At 43.6% G+C, this 17890-nt stretch overlaps 1 protein-coding gene across 7 annotated transcripts in view; it reads left to right on the forward strand.

Annotated features, from left to right (window-relative positions):
* Nucleotides 1–17890, forward strand: part of USP4 (ubiquitin specific peptidase 4) — a 97836-nt gene that overhangs the window by 39324 nt on the left and 40622 nt on the right. For all 7 annotated transcript variants that reach the window (XM_073352709.1, XM_073352711.1, XM_073352710.1 and 4 more), the window contains one exon: nt 263–357. In XM_073352709.1, coding sequence (XP_073208810.1) covers nt 263–357 — 95 coding nt within the window. The remainder of the gene's footprint in view (nt 1–262; nt 358–17890) is intronic.

Genomic DNA, 17890 nt, shown 5'->3' on the forward strand with positions numbered 1-17890 from the left:
AGGACAGTGGCCACTGGGCTTGACGTGAAGCCACTGGGAGCTGCAGGTCCTCAGTGTCTCAGAAAATTCAGGCCCAATTGTTGTTGTTCTACCTCATTGGTCTGATTAGGTTCAGTTAATAGTATGTCGAATCAACCGTAAGGTGTCACTGTAGAGCCTCCATAAACACTTTGGTGATGTGAACATTAAAAATGTCTGAGAAAGAAAAATGAATTGTGAATTATTTTAGTTTGTCTAACTGTCTCTAACTTCACTCTTTTAGATGGTGGTGACAGATGTTTATAATCACCGATTCCACAAAATTTTCCAAATGGATGAAGGGTTAAGTCACATCATGCCAAAAGACAACATCTTTGTGTGAGTAACCATCTCTTTGGAAAGAGCAGTGTTGAGAAGAATGTGCTAGGAAATGAGATTTTGGGCTTCTGTATATAAAAGCTGAAATGTTTTTTCCAACCCCCAGCCTGCCTGTAGGTTGTCCTTCATGTAGTGCCTGCTCTTTGGCCCTATGCCTTTAACGAGGAGGTAGCTGGGGGCACTGTTCTCATGCATGTCCCTGCAGTGGATATGCTTTATTACCAATAGTGATCACAGTGTGTTAAGTGCTTTCCTAACATAAGGAAAGTCAAAGTCTCTACTCTGAGGAGCTCTTAAGTCTGAGTGATTATTTTCTAGTCACTTTGTGCTTATGTTCTAAAACTTATAGGGATGCTGCCAACTTATTTTGATCTTCTGTTATTTATCTTGCTGTAGTGCCTTTGAGGCTTCAACAGAGTTTGTGGCTCCCTTGTGCTGGGTGCTGTACATGTACGAAGTAAGAGACAGTCCCTGCCCCGAGGAGGTTACAGTCTAAATAGACGAAGGGTGGGAGAAAGGAAGTAGTATTACCCCCATTTTGCAGATGAAGAATTGAGGCAGAGAGAGAAAGCGACTTACCCAAGGTCACATAGAAAGTGAGAGACAGACTTGGGAATTGAACCTGGAGTCCTTAAGGCAGTTCCTTAACCACAAGACCATTCTTCCTCTCTGTCTAAAAAAACGTGTTTTAGTCTGAGGCTTTGTTTTAGAAAGCTGTTGTGTTGCCTTTGCTGGTGTAAAGTCAGGTGTTCGTTTCCTGTGAAGCAGCTGATATGTCATTCAAGGATGATTGCTGCATGACATTGCAGTCTTGTGCTGTCCTGTCACTCTCTAGTTGTTGTGGCATTGTCATTGAGTAGTAGTACCAGAGTACTAAAAAGCTCTCAGTATGTTATTTCCTGCAGCTGTAATTGTGAACTTGGTGATTGTGGGACAAGTTACAATAATTTGGAAGAGCATTTGGATTCTGTGTAGTCTGTTCCCTGTGATTGATGTGTTGTGGGGTAGAAAGGGGTGTCTTTAAGTTGTTGAGTGCCAAGTTATATAATTACTCAAATTACTAAAATGTATAGTCTAGAAAAACAGAAAATAGTAGGCCAAATCTGAATAATTATGTCTCTTAATACCAACTCAGGGATATCACTCCCACTGTTTTAGTCGCACATGGTCCTTTTTATGCCTCTGGACAGTGGTTCTCAACCAGGGGTCCATGGACTATGTTTGAGGTCCACGAAAGACTTAGACTGAAAACTCACTGAACAGAATTCAACTCCTGTATATACAGACAATAGATTTCCAAAGGGGTCTGCACCTCCATTCGAAATTTCCAAAGGGGGCTGCAAATGAAAAAAGGTTGAAAACCACAATCTTAAGGGACACCAGGATTGAAGACTAGCAAAACAATCGCAGTCATTAACTATGATTATTTCCTTATTAAAGAAAGGAAAATAAAAACAAAACATAAACATGCAATGGTTACTTCAGTTACAGTTGCTTCTTTGTGGACAGCTTTTAATAGAGATTACACTTTAGAGAGGGGGTCTGCACTTGGATGGGACACTTTTATCTAAGTAAACTACAGCAAAGGTTTATTAGTCCCGAAATCAATACTCAGTCCTCTCTTTGTATCATAAATAACTGAAAAAGTTTATACATGGCAAAGGACTTTTGTCTAAGGGTAGGTAAGCCTGGTTTATTACGGATAAGCTAAATAGTTTACAAATGGAAAAAGTGAGTAATCTTAATTGTTGTATGCAGTGCTGTTGTAGCTATGTCAGTCACAGGATATTAGACAGACAGACTGTGAGTGAGGTAATAGCTTTTATTGAACTAACTTCAATAACTAGTGCTATCTCTTTGACCTTGTATTTAGCCGTGACATCTGAGTACCTTTCCCAGACCTGAGGAGGAGCTTTGTGTATCTCGAAAGCTTGACTCTCTCACCAACTGAAGCTGGTTCAATGAAAGATATTACCTCACCCACCTTGTCTCTCTCTAATCTTAACTAAGTCCGATGGGTGTGGGGGGAGAGTATTTAAATCAGTTACTTAAAAGAAGCAATTCTAAGAGTGGTCTTGTGACAAGTCGTTAAAGAATATTAGGAATCTTAAATGCTCTCCAAATCCCACAATTTCTGTTATCAACTTTAGCTGTTGCTTTGAGTAGTGTCCCTTTGGGTGCTCCACTGCAGGTGTACATGTGCCTCTTGAGCCTTTGACTGGAGATTTTTCTGTTAGCAGTGTTTGTTTAGCCTGCTCATGCATCCTGTGTATCCTGGTACCACACTCCAAGACTATACAGGGATGCGTGGGTGAACTGCCTTCAGTTACTTCTCAACTGCTTTGGCCTGAGATGGAGCCTTAACGTGTCTGCCTTGAGCGTGCCTCAGCTATTCCCTTGTGCAGTTTACCTATAGTTTTTGGTTTAGGATTAGGTAGTGTATTTAGTTGTTATGTTTTAGTTGTTAGTAGATAGTTTATAGTTAGTAAGCTATAAGTAATGAGAGGATTTACTTGTTTTGTCTCCTTCCTGTTCCTCCGGGAGCCTTATTCTCCTGGCAGGCCACGTCTGGCTTCCAGGGTTTCAAATGTTGCCTTTATTCTTGAGAGGCTATGTCAGTAAGTGGTAGCTACTCCAAGTGTGTTGTTGCTTCGGGGAGTCCCATGTCTCCCAGAAGTGCAACTACTGCCTGGCCTTCAAATCTGGGGCAAGGAAGAACAGGGAAATTAAACTGAGGCTGCTGATGAGGGCATGTTCCCTTCAACCCACTTCTGAGTCAGGTCAGGAGACCTCCACTGTAACCCTGTCTCTGGACAAATCCAGCACCCCTTCAATGACTGTTGCAGGTTTCCCCTAAAAAGGGGAAGGCTATGGAAGCCTCTGAGAAACCATTAAAGAATAGGCACTTGGACTGTCATCATACAAAACTAGATCTTGTCCCTTGCTAGATCTATGGTCTCGGAAGCCTCGACCTCTTGGCTTGGTACCATCGAGATGAAAAACTCCTCCTCTGGTACCGGTGGGGCCGGCAAGTCCCGGAGCTCTAAAGAGAAACACAGCTCAGCGAGGACCCTGGTACTATCTATGAGAGACAAGGAGGGCAAGGATAAGCTCTCCAGAATGGAATAGTCAGTCACAGCCCGCCACTGGTACCTACCTACAAGGCACCCTTGATGCTGGGCAAAACCACAGCTCCAGACACCAGTGGCCCCTGGGATGTTACGCTCCCAATCAGTGGTACCATCTACTTCGGCCATGTTGGTACTGATCCACTGCTCAGTACCGCAAGAATTAATGTACTCTTAAGGGCTTGTCTGAGGTAGATGAACCAGAGTCCCCACTGCTCATGGGTACCAAGTGTCTCTTGGTACTGAGACCTCGATCCGCAGATTACCATCACCCTCTGGTACCATAGGACTCTCCACCCTGCTGGTGCCTCTTCCCCATCATTGGGGGGATATTGAGGAGAATAAAGGAGACCTCCATTCAGTCTCTATCTCTGTACAGGGTTCTCCTATGTATCTGTGTAGGAACCTGTTTTTTGACATTCACAGAAAAGATCCTTGTGCATGACAACAAGGGTGGTGGGTTCTCTGGACTGTACATTGCCAGCCATTTGCCAGACCACAAACAGCTAGACATTGTACAGTCCAACTCCCACCATTAATGAGGCGCTCCTGGACTCAGCTAAGACTGTGTGGCAAACCCCCACTACCATTGTAAAGGGACAAATAAGAAATATTATGTTCCCCCTCAGAATTTTTGTTCTCCAGCCCTCCACTTCACTCCTTGGTAGTGCGTACAGTAAATGAGCATAGAATCCTAGAATATCAGGGTTGGAAGGGACCCCAGAAGGTCATCTAGTCCAACCCCCTGCTCGAAGCAGGACCAATTCCCAGTTAAATCATCCCAGCCAGGGCTTTGTCAAGCCTGACCTTAAAAACCTCTAAGGAAGGAGATTCTACCACCTCCCTAGGTAACGCATTCCAGTGTTTCACCACCCTCTTAGTGAAAAAGTTTTTCCTAATATCCAATCTAAACCTCCCCCACTGCAACTTGAGACCATTACTCCTCGTTCTGTCATCTGCTACCATTGAGAACAGTCTAGAGCCATCCTCTTTGGAACCCCCTTTCAGGTAGTTGAAAGCAGCTATCAAATCCCCCCTCATTCTTCTCTTCTGCAGGCTAAACAATCCCAGCTCCCTCAGCCTCTCCTCATAACTCATGTGTTCCAGTCCCCTAATCATTTTTGTTGCCCTTCGCTGGACTCTCTCCAATTTATCCACATCCTTCTTGAAGTGTGGGGCCCAAAACTGGACACAATACTCCAGATGAGGCCTCACCAATGTCGAATAGAGGGGAACGATCACGTCCCTCGATCTGCTGGCTATGCCCCTACTTATACATCCCAAAATGCCATTGGCCTTCTTGGCAACAAGGGCACACTGCTGACTCATATCCAGCTTCTCGTCCACTGTCACCCCTAGGTCCTTTTCCGCAGAACTGCTGCCTAGCCATTCGGTCCCTAGTCTGTAGCTGTGCATTGGGTTCTTCCATCCTAAGTGCAGGACCCTGCACTTCTCCTTATTGAACCTCATCAGATTTCTTTTGGCCCAATCCTCCAATTTGTCTAGGTCTTTATGTATCCTATCCCTCCCCTCCAGCGTATCTACCACTCCTCCCAGTTTAGTATCATCCGCAAATTTGCTGAGAGTGCAATCCACACCATCCTTCAGATCATTTATGAAGATATTGAACAAAACCGGCCCCAGGACCGACCCGTGGGGCACTCCACTTGATACCGGCTGCCAACTAGACATGGAGCCATTGATCACTACCCGTTGAGCCCGACAATCTAGCCAGCTTTCTACCCACCTTATAGTGCATTCATCCAGCCCATACTTCCTTAACTTGCTGACAAGAATACTGTGGGAGACCGTGTCAAAAGCTTTGCTAAAGTCAAGAAACAATACATCCACTGCTTTCCCTTCATCCACAGAACCAGTAATCTCATCATAAAGGCGATTAGATTAGTCAGGCATGACCTTCCCTTGGTGAATCCATGCTGGCTGTTCCTGATCACTTTCCTCTCAAGCAAGTGCTTCAGGATTGATTCTGAGGACCTGCTCCATGATTTTTCCAGGGACTGAGGTGAGGCTGACTGGCCTGTAGTTCCCAGGATCCTCCTTCTTCCCTTTTTTAAAGATTGGCACTACATTAGCCTTTTTCCAGTCATCCGGGACTTCCCCGGTTCGCCACGAGTTTTCAAAGATAATGGCCAATGGCTCTGCAATCACAGCCGCCAATTCCTTCAGCACTCTCGGATGCAACTCGTCCGGCCCCATGGACTTGTGCACGTCCAGCTTTTCTAAATAGTCCCTAACCACCTCTATCTCCACAGAGGGCTGGCCATCTCTTCCCCATTTTGTGATGCCCAGCGCAGCAGTCTGGGATCTGACCTTGTTAGTGAAAACAGAGGCAAAAAAAGCATTGAGTACATTAGCTTTTTCCACATCCTCTGTCACTAGGTTGCCTCCCTCATTCAGTAAGGGGCCCACACTTTCCTTGGCTTTCTTCTTGTTGCCAACATACCTGAAGAAACCCTTCTTGTTACTCTTGACATCTCTGGCTAGCTGCAGCTCCAGGTGCGATTTGGCCCTCCTGATATCATTCCTACATGCCCGAGCAATATTTTTATACTCTTCCCTGGTCATTTGTCCAATCTTCCACTTCTTGTAAGCTTCTTTTTTATGTTTAAGATCCGCTAGGATTTCACCATTAAGCCAAGCTGGTCTCCTGCCCTATTTACTATTCTTTTGACTCATCGGGATGGTTTGTCCCTGTAACCTCAACAGGGATTCCTTGAAATACAGCCAGCTCTCCTGGACTCCTTTCCCCTTCAAGTTAGTCCCCCAGGGGATCCTGGCCATCCGTAAGCAGCGTAAGCGACATTACTCCTGTAAGGACCAAAAGAGGCTAGACCTTTTTGGACGGAAGTCTTATTCATCCATGATCCTGCAATTTCAGATCACAAACTATCAGGCGATCATTACTAAATATAATTTTACAAGGTATAATAAATGTACTGAAATTTCTTCCACAGGGAAACATAGGGAACAATTTCAGTCCATCTTCTCACTTCTTTTCAAGTGTCCTTGGATGCCACAGACACCACTACCAGGTCCGTCTTTGCAGCAGTTGTTATACACAGGATGGTGACTCTGGAAGCTATAATCCCTTCAGTAGAGGCAAGTGATTGGTTTTCAACCTATGACCTACAAGACAGCTATTTCCATATAGCAAGACACCCATCATACAGGAAACACCTATGTTTTACTATAGGCCATTTTCAGTACTGAGTACTTCCTTTTGGCCTCTCTGTGGCTCCACGGGTGTTCTCAAAGGTCCTGGTGGTAGTGGCTGCTTACATCTGATGAGCAGCGATTTTAGTCTTCCTGTACCCTGACAAATCACTGCTCAAAGACTGATCTTGTGAAGCAGTGCTGTCTTCTGCTTTCTCTTTTTTTCAGGAATTGGGTCTGCATCTAAATGCAAGAAAATCCACAATTAGCCCGTGTACAGAAAATACAGTTGATAGGAGCGTACTTGGATTAGTTGGTAGCCAGGTTCATAACTTTTTCAGGTCTGGTCAGGACAGTTCAAGAAACTGTCTACAGCTCCTGGGACACATGGCAGTTTGCACCTTGGTGACCGACTGGGCAAAGCTATGCCTCTGCTGCTTTTATGGCTGGCTCAGAATGACTTATTCACAGGCCAGAAACACTTTGGAGAGGCAGGTCACAGTTCCCCTACAGGTGAGGAACTCCCTAGACTAGTGGAAAAGAATCAGCCCAGCGTTTGTGCAAGCATCTCTTTCATTCACCTAGCTCCAACAAGAACCATGACAACAGATGCATCACTGTTGGGATAAGGTCACCTCAGTGCCCTCACAACTCAGGGCAGATGGCCACCTCAGGAAACCAGTCTCCACGTCAGCCTGCTAGAACTCAGGGCAGTCAGGAACACTTGCTTTCATTTCCTACCCCTCACTGGGGCAAATCAATCAGGATCATGACAGACAATGTGACCTGCATGTTCTATATCAACAAACAGGGAGGAGCAAGATGCCCCCTCCCTGTGTGCCAGAACTATGAAGCTGTGGAACTGGTGTATAACCCATCAGATCCAATTTTTCAGCTGTCTGTCTCCCAGGCATTCAGAACACCACAGCGGACGTTCTCAGTAGGCGCATCTCCTAGGACTACGAATGGGAGTTGGACTTTCAGAGTTTCCAAAGGTGGGGATTTGCACAGGTGGATTTCTTTTCCATGTCCAAGAACAAGAAGTGTCCTCTATCCTGCTCAAGAGGATGTCTAGCCACCACCCTTGGATGAAGGGTCTGCTCTATGACTTTCCTCCAACACAGCTAATACTAAGGGTGATGAACAAGATCAGTCAAGACAAAGCTATGGATATCCTTACAGTACCGAGCTGGCCGAGATATGCTTGGCACTCTTACCTACACCACCTGTGCATCCAGTTGCCATTCAAACTTCTGACCTTTTCCCATCTCCTCTCCCAGGGTACAGATCATGTGTTTCACCCCATCGTAGGGGTTCTCTGCCTCAGAGCATGGTTTATCACTGGTTCACAGGGTTAGAATCTTCCTGCTCTTCAGAAGTGCAGCAGGTGTTACTGAACAGTAAAAAGGAGTCAACCCAAATAACTTACCTGCAGAGATCTGATGCGCTACCATTGGTGTCATTGTCACCGACTTGTGCCTGAATCCATATTGCTATGTCATCCTGGATTACCTGTTGGAGCTAAAGAAATCAGGGTTGTCATCTTGACTAAGGTTCAGTTGGCCACAATATCAGCATTTGATCCTCCAGTAGAAAGGGTATACATATTTACTCATCCTATGTCATTAAGGTTTATTAAGGGTTTTGGGAATCTCTACTCCCCAGATTAGGACCTCACTCCAACTTGGGACCTCAGCGTGGTACTTAAATATCTCTCAAGTCATCTATTTGAACCAGTGGCAACGCGCATAACTCATCTATGAAGATGACATTTTTAGTAGTTATCACGTTGGCCCATAGGGTTGGAGAAATTGGGGCCTTGATGGTAGGTCCCCCTTTACAGTGTTCTTCAAGGACAAGGTTTCTTTATGCCCATGCCCTGAATTCTTACCTAGGGTAAAATTGAAATTTCATCTTAACCAGTCCATTCGTCTACCAGTGTTTTTGTCCAAAACGGCACAAGTCTCAACAGGCTTTGACCTGGTCTTGAGGTTTTCCCACTCTTCGGCATACCTCACAAGACCGGACATAGGTAGAAACATCCTTGCCCCTTCCCTCCCAGTGGAAGGACTTCCCCAAACGGTCTTTGGTTTTGTTCACCCCAGCATGGCCACTAGGATGATCATGGGCTAATCTTAATAGTTTTACCCGATACTTAGTTGGAACTACCAACTGTCTCTGAGGATGCCAGTCTTCCTGGCGCCCACCAGAAAGACTTTCTTTGTATAAAAGTCCTCTTTCTACAACAAACCAGGATCAATTAGAAGAGCTGAGAGGTGGTCGGTTGCTCCTTGCCACTGTCCAAGCTCCCTGGAGGCTTTCATCTGCTTCCTGTTTGGCCTGAAACTGTTCCCTTGATGCTGGAGGCATCACTTCCTCACTGGATTGTGGACCTGGGCTTGGTCCCTTTGGAAGCGATTCAGGTGATGGAGCAGGTTTCGTTAGCAGTGAACCGTTCTCCGAGGGTGCACTATGTGGTATTTCAGGCTCTGATTGAGTCTCTTGTGTAGGGTTATCTGCTGCTGCTGCCAGTGCAGGCTCGGTGGTGCCCTTTGGTGTTGAAGTTGTAGACGGATTTGCAAGCGCTGGACTCAGAGCTGGCAATGGTTCTGGTGCTGGTTGCTTTGCCAGTTCCGGTTCTGGGACTGGCTTTGGCTGGGCCTCTGGGAATGGATCCACTACGGTTGTTGCAGTTGTTGGCAGGGTTCTAGTTCCCAAACCCAATGGGGAGATACGTTTTTGCGTGGACTACCATAAGCTAAATTCTGTAACTCACCCAGACAACTATCCAATGCCACACACAGATGAACTATTGGAGAAACTGGGACGTGCCCAGTTCATCTCTACCTTAGACTTAACCAAGGAGTACTGGCAAGTACCACTGGATGAATCCGCCAAGGAAAAGTTAGCCCTCATCATCCATGTAGGGCTGTATGAATTTAATGTGCTCCTTTTTGGGCTGCGAAATGCACCCTCCACCTTCCAAAAACTTGTAGATGGTCTCCTAGTGGGATTGGGAGAATATGCAGTCGCCTACCTTGACAGTGTGGTAATTTTTTCTGATTCATGGGCAGAACACCTGGAGCATCTTAAAAAAAAAAAAAAAAAAAAAGTCTTGGAGCTCATAAGGGAGGCAGGACTAACTGTTAAGGCTAAGAAGTGTCAAATAGGCCTAAACAGAGTGACTTACCTTGGACACCAAGTGGGTCAAGGAACTATCAACCCCCTAAAGGCCAAAGTGGATGGTATCCAAAGTGGCCTGTCCCGAAGTCAAAGAAACAGGTCCAATCCTTCTTAGGCTTGGCCGGATATTACAGGTGATTTGTACCGCACTACTGCCAAATCGCCGCCCCACTGACAGACGTAACCAAAAAGAAACAGCCAAATGCAGTTCAGTGGACTGAAGAGTGTCAGAAGGTCTTTAATCAGCTTAAAGTGACACTCATGTCTGACCCTGTGCTAAGGGCCCCAGACTTTGACAAACCGTTCCTAGTAACCACAGGTGCGTCCGAGCGTGGTGTGGGAGCAGTTTTAATGCAGGAAGGACCGGATCAAGAATTCCATCCTGTCGTATTTCTCAGCAAGAAACTGTCTGAGAGGGAAAGTCCCTGCACAATCAGCAAAAAGGAATGTTATGCCATTGTGTATGCTCTGGAAAAGCTACACCCATACGTTTGGGGATGGCGTTTCCACCTGCAAACAGACCATGCTGCGCTGAAGTGGCTTCATACCATCAAGGACAACAACAAAAAACTTATTTGGTGGAGTTTAGCTCTCCAAGATTTTGATTTTGAAATACAACACATTTCAGGAGCTTCTAACAAAGTGGCTGATGCACTCTCCCATGAAAGTTCCCCAGCATCAACTGGTTAAAATCGTTCTTGAAATGTGGAACATAGTGTTATTTTTTATATAATCAGTAGTATCTCTAGAGGTGCATTATTAACTTATTAACTCTTTCTCCTAGCACTCCAGGAAGAAATCCCAACCAGTGTGGTACAGGCTGTCCAACACCGTCTGTGATTTGGGGGGCATGTCATAACCATACAGCTGATGGTAGCCTAGAATTCCTCCTTACCTGTAAGGGGTTAAGAAGCTCAAATAACCTGACCAAAGGGACCAATGGGGAAAGAAGATACTTTCAAATCTTGGTGGGGGGGAGAAAGGCTTTGTTGGTGTGTTCTCTGGGGAAAGCAGAGAAGCATCAGGTCAAAAAAACCTCCTCCTATAAACCATCCTGGACAAGTCTCTGATATTACAAAAAGTGTAAGTAAATAAGGCAAGGTGCGTTAGATTACCTTTTTGTTTTCAACTTGTGAATTTTCCCTTTGCTAGAGGGAGGCTTATCCAGGTTTTTTTGTAACTTTAAAGTTTTGCCCAGAGGGGAATCCTCTGTTTTGAATCTGATTACTCTGTAAAGTATTTACCATCCTGATTTTACAGAGGTGATTCTTTTACTTTTTCTTTAAATAAAATCCTTCTTTTAAGAACCTGACTGATTTTTTCCATTGTTCCAAGACCCAGTGGTTTGGGTCTTTGATCATTTTGTAACCAATTGGTTAGGATGTTATTCTCAAGCCTCCCCAGGAAAGGGGGTGTAAGGGCTTGGGGGGATTGCTGGGGGAAGAGGAACTCCAAGTGGTCCTCTTCCCTGGTTGGTTGTTAAATCACTTGGTGGTGGCAGCGTTACTTAAACCCAAGGTACAAGGGAGAATTTGTGCCTGGGGAGCTTTTAACCTAAGCTGGTAGAAATAAGCTCTGGGGGTCTTTCATGCAGGTCTCCACGTTTGTACCCTAAAGTTCAGAGTGACACACATGCACACCAGAAGTGGTGCACCCATATGGACACAACTCGAAGAACTGCAGTTACTGCACAAGGTGAGTAGTAACCCCTTCGTATGTGTCCTCTCCAGGAATACATAGTGTAACCAGTCTTGTGGTTAACAGGAGAAGTAGTTAAAACCTTAATTTACAATAGCATTTCAATCTCCCATTATAATCATGACAAGAAAAATTAAGTCCAATTCCTTAACAGTGCTTTTGCACTACAAGAATATAGGCATAAGGATAGATCTCTGTCCAGATCTGCCTCTACAAGAAACGACCCCTTCCCATCTCAGTCAGTCAGGTGAGTCCTTGTGTGTGGGTCCTTAAGAATTAGGTCTACATAAACCTTCTGTCCAAAAAGGATTGGCCAAAGGAAGAAGGATGTGACGGTACTGGCTCCATCTCCATTCCACAAATCTAATGAGCAGTACCTAGCGGTTCCATCTGGGAGATCAATGCTGGGACACCATCCGACAGCTCCATTGTGGGATCCCCTGAACACTAGACCCTTGAATGACCAGCATCTGCCAATACCCTCCTAAGGGGCTCCCCAAACCAAAAGGAAGACTGAAGCCTTTACCTCACTGGAGAATATATTTGCTCTGTCATACCCACAGTCTCCCCTTCTATCAGGCTGGGCTCTTCATAAAGACATCCCTATGTCTAGGAAAGCCACCCTGAGGTGAAGAGCATCCCCAATGACTATGTCCGCAACCATCCTCCCATCAGTACTGTCAGTACCACCAGCATAAGAGGAGCCTATCATTTCATCAAGTGAATCTGACACTCCAGAGGAGGCTTCCCACCCGCAGGGGAAACCAGCCTGGTCGGAGACCAAAGAAGGTATTGGAACCGTCCACCTCCTTCTGAATATGACTACCCAGGGGACTGCTGGTACCTGATGCCTTGGCCCACTCCTTCTCTGGTTGATCCTTACTGGTTGCCCTGGGGCCTTTGGGATCTTTACAGTAAGCACCCAGGATCTGTGCAGGAATCTCACTGATCCTCCTCTCCCAGCTAATACCAGCTGGCTTTGTCAGAATGCATGGTGGATGAGGTCGAGCTGATTGAACCAGTTCCGACAGGTATGTCGTCGTCCTCGTCAGATGAGGCAGTTGCTTCATCATCTCCTTTTCTACTTGATGACCACAAGCCGTATCAGGAGTTGTTAAAGAGGGTGGCAACTGAGCTGCAGATATCTGTTAGAGAGGTCCAGGATATGCAACAGGACCTATTGGACATCCTCTGGCCCCTTGAGAGTGGCCCTTCCAGTTAGCCAAACCATTTTGGGCCCTGCTAGATCAGTGTGGCATACCCCTGCCTCTTGTGCCCCTACCCCAAGGAGAGCTGAGAAATGATATTTCATGCCAGCTAAAGGGGCAGAGGTTTCCCCCCCCCCCCCCCCCACTCATCAGCCACACTCCTTAGTAGAGCAAGTGGCTAGAGAAAGGTCTAGGGTGTAGTACTCCAAGACTCCCCCAACAAGGGCGGTAAACACCTCGACCTCTTGGGTAGGAAATCATTCTTTTTGGCTAATCTCCAGTTCAGAGTTAAGTACCAGGAGGAGTTAGCAAAATATGATTTCCTGAATTATGTCAAATTTGCAGATGGTGGATTTGATTTAAATCATGATTTAAATTACTAGTCAGGAAGACTCAATTTAATCATGGATTTCTACATAAAAGTACATTCTTGTTGGTTGTTATAACCGTAATACATATTCTTCACAACTCAGAGATAGATATAGGTTACATTTTTAGAAGGTACACACTATACATTTTTAAAGTGATTTTATTTTGAAAACTTTTCAGATTAGTTTTACAGCTATATCAGAAAATGACTGATTGGTTATTCCATTTACCAAAGGTAATTGAAGCAGATATTTATGAAGTCATTGGGAGGTGAACTATCTCCAATTCAACAGGTTAATCATTAATATTTGGAGGATTTTCTTGCCATGCTGTATTAGAAGGAGAACATCACCAGACAGACATGTAAATTGTTTTATTTAACTAAAACAACATTATGTATTCTGAATTTTTTTTCTTCAACAGCAAACATATTATATTTTAAGAAAACAAGCATATGAATTTTTAAATTTAGTTAAACATTCAAGATTTTTAAAATCAGGTTTGTTTTTATTAAAATTGTTTTAAAGTAAAATAGATGAAATTAAAAAAAAAAACCACCAAAAATTAAATAGACTATGTCAGGTAAGTCAACATTAGAAACTTAAAATATTGGCTTCTGCACCTAACTCAGTCGTCTTCACCCTCATTTTCCTGTTTGTTCATAATCTGGAAAAGAAAAACAAGCTTTCCTGCTTTTTCAGGTCCCAAATGATTTCTCAATTTGGAATGAATTAGTCCAAAGGAAGAAAATATTCTTTCTACACCGGCAGAAGAAGCTACTGTTGTTAAAAGTGAGATTACCACTTCAACAGTGTCTGAATCCAAGTGCTTAAGTGACTTCCACCAGTTCACTGCTGTGACTTTCTTTAAAACCTCATCAGCAAACATATATTTCTTGAACGGTTCACCCTTAGCTCTGAAGTTTATTATAGTAGGCATTATGGAGAGTTGATTGCTGGATGTCCATGTCATAGCCAACTCCTCTTCTTCAGCAGTTAAGGTTTGACCCTGGTAGCGAATATTGAGAATATTTGCAAGAAAATGAGCTGGAGGTGGTGCTTGTCCCATTTGTTTTTTTTAATGCTTGTAATTTAACTCTGTCATTGCATATTTCTCTCTCTCTTTAAGATCTCACTCAGTTCCTTCCAAATTTCAACAGTGTCAGCAGTAAAACAGCTATTTCCCTGCATTTTGTTCAAGGCTACAGAAATAGCTTCAGTGTACTCCAGCATGTGTTCAACATTTCTCTTAAGCCCAATACTGAGAACTTTGGCTGTGACAGTGCCATCTATTTTTTCACAATTTTGTTCACAAACTGTCATTAGATTAGGCCATTTCTTGATATACTGCTCAAAACAGTTCAGTACTGAGTTCCATCGCACATCTTGCAGGAGAGTTAGCTTGGTTCCTCCCACTTTTTTCAGGGTAGCTCCTGCAAAGTGGTTGTTGTGGAAGTATTTTGCAGTTTCAACAACATTAGCCTTTATTTCTGGAACACTGAAGTCTTTGGCTAGGAGGTGCACCAAATGAGCACTGCAGCTGTATGTTATTGGCTCGATACTCTCTTCTAAGTAATTTCTTCTCATTTTGGATACATTTGCAGCATAGTCTGTGACCAAGCTCCATACTAGACATTTGAATTTTTTTTCAGTTTATTGCTTTTACTGCTACTACTTGTAAGTATTCTGCTATGTGTGCATTTCCTGGTGTATCAGTTGTTTCTGTAAGGAAGACCATACCCTTCTTCTGGTATCACACAAGCACATACAACAGGATCGTGTGGACGTTTCTCCACCCATCGAGACTCAGGTTAACAATTTTACCCTCTAGACCTTTTGCACGCTGCTCAATTTCTCTTTCATATACTGTAACCAGCAATTTGCCTGTGACATCTGCTCTGTTGGGTGAGCTGTGTCCTGGTCTTAATGATTGAACCATGTTAATGAAGTGTTTCTCCAGACAGAAAGGAGAGTTCATTGCATAAAGAAACCAGGCAATTTTTTCATTGATTACCTCTTTTTGTAATCTGCTGGTTCTGATCACAAACTTATCTATGGTTGTTTCTGGATGATGGAGATTTTTTTTTTCCTTTTTGCTACAGGTCTGTGACATACATAATGTGACTGAAACACTATCATTGGCAGATAACCAGGAAACTATAGAAAATGATGACAGGTTTCAGAGTAACAGCCGTGTTAGTCTGTATTCGCAAAAAGAAAAGGAGTACTTGTGGCACCTTAGAGACTAACCAATTTATTTGAGCATGAGCTTTCGTGAGCTACAGCTCACTTCATCGGATGCATACCGTGAAAACTGCAGCAGACTTTATATACACACAGAGAATATGAAACAATACCTCCTCCCACCCCACTGTCCTGCTGGTAATAGCTTATCTAAAGTGATCATCAAGTTGGGCCATTTCCAGCACAAATCCAGGTTTTCTCACCCTCCACCCCCCCACACAAATTCACTCTCCTGCTGGTGATAGGCTTTGGATGGGCTATCACCAGCAGGAGAGTGAATTTGTGTGGGGGGGTGGAGGGTGAGAAAACCTGGATTTGTGCTGGAAATGGCCCAACTTGATGATCACTTTAGATAAGCTATTACCAGCAGGACAATGGGGTGGGAGGAGGTATTGTTTCATATTCTCTGTGTGTATATAAAGTCTGCTGCAGTTTCCACGGTATGCATCCGATGAAGTGAGCTGTAGCTCACGAAAGCTCATGCTCAAATAAATTGGTTAGTCTCTAAGGTGCCACAAGTACTCCTTTTCTTTTTTTTTAGAAAATGATGGTGATCTTGCAGGCGGATAGTCTTCAGAATCCTGTATGTTGAGGATGGATTCTCCTAAACAAAATAAGTCAATGCAGTTATTTAATTATTATTACCATACTGCTCATTTAGTATTACTCATTGGCTTCACTGACACTCAGTACTACTTTCAAGGTGAAATTGTAAACGGGAAAATCTGCCTATTTCAGCTATTTATTTTTTTTATCACAACTGCATCTAAAATGATAGTACCAGAGAGTAACAACTATATTTTTTTGCTCAAACATGAGAATTCAAGAGTAGTCCAGAAGGAAGACAGGCAGTCCTTAAGAAAGAAGTGTGAAATAAAAAAGTTTACCAACCTGAAGAATCTGCATGTTTAGACATGTTCCTTTCATCATCTTCAACGCAGCTTCCTCCTGAGAAAGAACATTTCTCATGATGTTTTTTCATTCAGGCAAGCAGCCCTTGCATTTCTTCGTTGCACTGTTTGCATTTTGCACGCATGCCTGTCTTACCCACAGGTAGAGGAACTTCATTAAAATATTCATTAAAAGATTTAGTTGGGATTGGTCCTACTTTGAGCAGGGGGTTTGACTAGATGACCTCCTGAGGTCCCTTCCAACCCTGATATTCTATGATTCCCAGACTGGGTCTCTTTTACGGCCTGCTGCCATTATAGGTTTTTCCTTCTAGTGAGAGAATGGTATGGTAGTTCTCAGATCAATGAAGGCTACACTCAGAAAGACCTCAAGACTTTTGGAATATGCTGCTCAAACAGTTTCACTTTTGTTGCTACTGCCTGTCCCTCCCTTCTCACATTTATCTCCAGACTTCTTCTCCTTGTCCATATCTATTCCGCCCCTAACAATCTTCTATTCATTGAACTTTTTGAAACTTTGCACTTTTAGAGAGAGGTAAGGGGTTGACTCTGTGTACACAAATTTGCAGAGGGACAGCAGGGTTGAGGTCTGTTATTTCTCACCTCTAGATATTTATTTATTTTAAAACATTTTTGCTGTTAACAAACATATTATCTCTGGAGATGCAAATCCACAGTTTGAGAACTGCAAAACTAAGCATCTCTGATGGTATCTTCTAGACTGAACACTGAGTCTGATTGAGTAGATAGAAAGGTTAACCTAAATAATCTATACAGAAGCCCCTGGAATCCCATAAAATTGGGTCCCTAATCAATGAACTATTGGAACTCATTTACAAAACTTTTCTTAAACATTATATGAATATATTGTCCCATACCATAGAATTTGAATTTATAATCCCTATTCCATGATTATATATCTTTGAGCTATAATGTATTTTAATTAAAACTATCTTTAGATAGGTTTTTTCCTCAAAAAGCATTTTATCAAAAAGACTGATTTATTTTTTTTTTTAAAAAATCATTGATTTTTATCCATCCTGTTCGCAGACTTTAAAACAGACTTCCCCAGGAAAACAAGGCCCAGTTCCAAACCCTTATTGATGAAGGCAGGCTGCTGGCCAAGACATCACTTCAAGTGGTAGTAAACACAACTGATACTGCCCGCAGAGCCGTCACTAGAGCTGTAGTCAAAAGGCATGAGTCATGGTTGCATGGTTCCCTAAAATGCTCCAGAATACCATCAAGGACCTTCCCTTTCATGAGTCTTACTTGCTTAATGAGAAGACCGATTGTTTCTTGACACATTCAGAAAGACTTGAGAACAGCCCTCTGCTCCCTGGGCATTTATGCCCTGACCTTAAAGAGGAAACATCACAAGCAACCCTATAGGCCCAAACCACAATTTCCTCAGGTGTTCTATCATCAATGCCCATATGACCCCACATGTAAGAAGCAAAGGACTTAAAGATAGATGGCGTCTTCTACCACCACAACTTCACCCACCATCCAAGGGGTTCTTCTGATGATATGTTCAAGGACTGCGTACCGACATTGATGGCATACCTCGTTGTCCCTCATGCCTTTGGAAGCTGCCTTACCCTCTTTGCTCTCAGCTT

The sequence above is a fragment of the Lepidochelys kempii genome, chromosome 7, assembly GCF_965140265.1.
Source record: "Lepidochelys kempii isolate rLepKem1 chromosome 7, rLepKem1.hap2, whole genome shotgun sequence".
Taxonomy (NCBI): domain Eukaryota; kingdom Metazoa; phylum Chordata; order Testudines; family Cheloniidae; genus Lepidochelys; species Lepidochelys kempii.